This window comes from Engraulis encrasicolus, chromosome 21 (genome assembly GCF_034702125.1).
Source record: "Engraulis encrasicolus isolate BLACKSEA-1 chromosome 21, IST_EnEncr_1.0, whole genome shotgun sequence".
Classification (NCBI taxonomy): domain Eukaryota; kingdom Metazoa; phylum Chordata; class Actinopteri; order Clupeiformes; family Engraulidae; genus Engraulis; species Engraulis encrasicolus.
The window spans coordinates 9,953,621-9,958,340 of NC_085877.1; the positions used below are offsets into that span (position 1 = coordinate 9,953,621).

The following is a 4,720-nucleotide window of genomic DNA, read 5'->3' on the forward strand; positions in this document are numbered from 1 at the left end:
GCTCCACGATGCCTCGTGCAAGGCGGTGGGCCTCGTTGTAGGCCTCCTCGTGGGGATCCTGAGGGTTGGCAACAGGTGTGAGGAGGTGTTTGCGCATGGGGTAGCCGCTGTCCCCAAGGAGTCGCCACTCACCCCTGGCTCCAGCGGCTTCCCGGCCAATGGCGGACTCTGCAAACATGAAGGAGTCGTGGGTACTCCCCGGCCACTTAGCCACGACGTCGAGGAAGAGGCCCTGGTGGTCTGTTATCACCTGCGTGTTGATGGCTGCAGACCCCTTCCTCGAGACAAAGAGGTGGCCGTCTTCTTTAGGCGTCAGGATCGTGACGAGGGTCCCATCAACAGCCCCCACCACCTTCGGGATCCTGTGGTGTGTGAAGAAGTGGTGCTGTATGGCTGTGCGCTCCTGTCGGGTCTCGGGGAAAGCGATGTGGCGCCCAACTCCTCTCAGCAACAATGTTGACACGGCCTGCACCGAGCGACTAACCGATGCCTTTGATAGGCCGTGCCCATCCCCAAGCACCTGTAAAAAGCTGCCCGTGGCATAATACCGGAGGGCCGCCAGCAGTTGCACCTCCGGAGTCAGTGCACCGTTTCTTCTTGTCGGCCGCCTCAGGTCATGCTGGATTGTGGCCAGGAGAGTCAAGATTACCTGGCGCGGCAGGCGGTAACGCTCCTGGATGGCGGCGTCGTTATATAGCTGCAGCGGTGCATGCGTTACCCTCAGGGCCGCATTAATTGCTGCAAGTCGGCTTTTGGGACGCCGTTGCCGTTGCCTCTCCGCCCTCTCCTGCGCTCGCAGAGCTAGAATGCGCTGTATTGCGGCCATTGTGTACTACTGTGCAAAGTGTCTTACACGTTTAAATACCAAATCAGAGACAGTTCTCATAGGTTAGACCATAACAATCCACTTGACGTCAACGGTGCAGACAATTACGCAGCAGTGATTAGCAACAGACAATTACGCAGCAATTATTTGTCAGCAATCTGTAGTGAATCATGAAGTCGTTGGCCCTATGCACAAGCACCCCCCCACACACACACACACACAAACACACATGTATTCTCCTTATGAACGAGCCACCGTTGTGTCCCATCCTTTATTAGCCATCTCAACACCTGTGGTGCCCCCGTGTGATGTATTGCACTCACCTATATATCTCCATATCAATGGTGATAGCCGAGTATCATCTATCATGTGAAACCATGAACACAAACCACACGCAACTTTATTAGTCAGGACATGATGTTGTTTAATTCTGAATAAAAAAATTCGAATGAAATAGTTCCATCGACTCCACTTTCATATCCTTTATTCACAATTACCGAAGTGTTATCATGAATTTCTGAGCCTCGCAGAATATGTCAGTTTATTCTATACAGACTTCAAGTACGCCTATGCCTAAGTGAATTCTGAATCAACGGTGTCGTGTAAACGTAGCAAGTCAATCAGTGCTGTCAACAGTTTGTGCTCTCCAGTCACTGCAATGGTTTCACTCCTCACAGTGTTATTGTAAGCAAACACATAGGGACACGTAATGGCATAATCCAGCCTGTGGAAGGCGAGGGCCGATAGTGTGCTGCATTGCTTACACACAACCTGTAATATTTAAATAAGGTTGAGTGTCGGCAGACTTTTGCCCGCGTTATGTCTAGCTAGAAAATGTTGAAACAATGACATGAGCAACAGGGGAGCAAGTGAAGGTGTTCAACCTTTCAAATGGTTCAGTCGTTATAGTCGGTAGTCTGACCTTTTAGCTACCTGTTTTTTTTGGAGATGTGCGCACGGCCTCCCTACTTTACGCACAGCAAAGACGTTGACATAGTGTGAAATAACGCACACGGACAGGGATGAAAGGTTTGACGGGAGGGGGCTCTTTATTTTTTAGAAGAGGATTGCGTTGATTCGTTGTTTTGTCCATCCCCGGGAACATCTGGGAAGAGAGAAAGACAATTAGACACATGCCGCAATGTCCTGTACCGATGAAACACATTGTCACACACGAAGCCATGTCATATTAATGCAACGCCTTTTCAAGAAGTATGTTTCGGACACTTTGCACATTACCTTCCTCTGGCCACACAACGGGCACGGTCAAGGCTGGCCGAACAAATTTCTGCTCGGCCAGGAGTAGGCGCCTGGCCTCCAGCTCCACCTTCGCTTTCTCCAGCTCCACCTTCGCTTTCTCCAGCTCCAGCTTCGCCTTCTTTAGCTCCAGCACCTGCTCCTGGAACCGCGCGTCCCTCTCCGACGCGTCGTTCACCATTCCCCGGATGTCTTTTAACACCTGCAGCTTCTCTCGGTCTAGGTCCACCAGGTCCTGGCTGCAGGTGCATTTCGCCGTCTGTTGCGGTGACTTGGTGGACCGAGGCTGTGTGGTCGAGGCTGGATGAGGTCTCCGTGAGGACTGCTGGCGCGTGGTCGAACACGGCAGCTGGCGGGCGGTCGGGAGTGGTGGTCTGGCGGATGGGTGCTGGTGTGAGGAGTGAGGTGGTGTGCTGGGTGCGATGTACTCAGTGGTGAGCTGTTGCTGGGGTGCGGTGGTTCCAAGGGGCATGCTGGATAGCGTCTGGGGTGGTGTGGCTTCAGGTGGAGGGGGTTGACACGGCGAACCCTCGTGGGGCGAGGCAGGCGAGGGAGAGGTTTCCTCCGGGGACCGGTGGTGGTCATCGACTCCCTTTCCGCTCGTACAACCTTCACGGACGTCGATGCCACCACGTGCGCCAGAACATGCCGTGCTCCCCATGATGGACAGGGCCCTCTCCTCCTCGGCAGTGAGGGGAGCCGACGTTTGTGGTCCACCACCCGTGCTTGAGATGTCCCTTCGGATGCCAGCCGCCTTGCGCTTGGCCAGGCTGGAGAAGTCCTGCCACTTTTTTCGGACTTCTTCACCAGACCTAGCCACGCCAGTGACGGCTGCCATCTTCTCAGAAATGGCCTCCCAGGCCTGCTTCTTTTTTCTGCTGTCCAGCGTCCCCTTGAACCTGTTGAAGAGCGTCTTCTTCTGCTTCTCTACCTCGTCCAACAGAATTTGGACCTCTTCTACCACGAAACTCTGCTTTCTCTGCCTTTTCGCCATGATGAAACATAACAGGAACATCTTCCGTGTTTTCCGAGGTTTTTATAGGGCCGTCAGTACGCGTCATACGTGTGGCATCATGGTCACCTGAGTTGTCTTACAACCTGTGGTAACTGTTGTGAAATTAGTTTAGTTGCTGTTATTTAGGCGTTTTTTTGGTGCATGGGCGCCGAAATTGAGAAGTCCATGCCGGTTGTCATATATGACTGTGTATTTTGTTGCTGAATGACACAATTGGCAAATACGCTTTTGTTCTGTGGATGGATGGGTGTTTGCGCAGCTGTCGCAGTGACGCACTTGTAACATTCAGTACCAAGGACAGCGACCCTTAAGAGCAATCTTGCGAATGTTCGTAGAGGGTGTCGCGCGCGTTCATGTACGATTGTCTTTGGGAAACAGTCGTAGGAAATCTAAGAACATTCGTAGGATCGCTGGTTAACGACACACGTAAGGCTAAGAAGCATCGTTATCGGAAAACGAGGCCCTGGGTAGTTGCCAATTGGAAATTGCATTGTAAGCCACGAAGTAGCTAAAATAGTTAGCAACTATGGTTTCGAAAAATGCAGCCCTGGAAGTGTATAGTGTCTGACTGTCATCAGTGTTGTGTCTGTGTTGTCTGACAGTGTCTGAGTGTGCATCTAGTGTGTGAATGTCATCAATGTTGTGCCTATCTACACTGGTATGAGTGCCTTCATTAGCTCCCCTTCATTATGTGTATATATGAATGTGAAATGTAGGCTATTGTATAAATTATGTACAGTATGTATTGTACTGTTTCTCATGTGGGCCTTGCGTCTGTAATAAAGTTTCTATCTATCTATCTATCTATCTATCTATCTATCTATCTATCTATCTATCTATCTATCTATCTATCTATCTATCTATCTATCTATCTATCTATCTATCTATCTATCTATCTATCTATCTATCTGTCTGTCTGTCTGTCTGTCTGTCTGTCTGTCTATCTATCTATCTATCTATCTATCTATCTAAACAGCGCCACTACCTGGCTCTGGGTAGCGACTACACCTTTTCGCGTGTGTATGCCTGGGACGCGGAGGCCGGCGCCTTCCAGCGCTTCAAGGAGGTGTACATCCAGGCCCCCAGGTCCTTCACCGCCGTCTCCACCGACCGACGAGACTTCCTTTTCGCCTCCAGCTTTAAAGGAAGCACGCAGATCTACGAACACATCCTCATCGACCTCAGCCTGTAGAGGAGCCACACACACGCACACACACACACACACACACACACACACACACACACACACACACACACACACACACACACACACACACACACACACACACACACACGCGCGCGCACACACACACACACACACACACACGCACAGATCTACTATGCAGATCTACGAACACATCCTCATCGGTCTGTCTGCAGAGGAGACACAGACACACATCAACACACACACACACACACACACACACACACACACACATATGAATCAGCACACAGATCTATGATCGTATTATTTGATCTTTGTTTGTAGAGCGCACAAGACACACGCGAACACACACACATACACACATTGACAACACCATATGTATAGCCACATCCATATCAATTCATGGATGCCTGCCTGTATTGGACTAATATCATCACATTTCATTGTACAAAAATAA

At 50.5% G+C, this 4,720-nt stretch overlaps 1 protein-coding gene across 1 annotated transcript in view; it reads left to right on the forward strand.

Moving 5' to 3' along the window:
* Positions 1 to 4,290, forward strand: part of lgi2a (leucine-rich repeat LGI family, member 2a) — a gene marked incomplete at its 5' end in the record, with an annotated part of 24,997 nt that extends 20,707 nt beyond the window's left edge. The window contains one exon of the mRNA XM_063187530.1: positions 4,075 to 4,290. Within this exon, the coding sequence (XP_063043600.1) occupies positions 4,075 to 4,290 (216 nt within the window). The remainder of the gene's footprint in view (positions 1 to 4,074) is intronic.
* Positions 4,291 to 4,720: the final 430 nt, after the last annotated feature.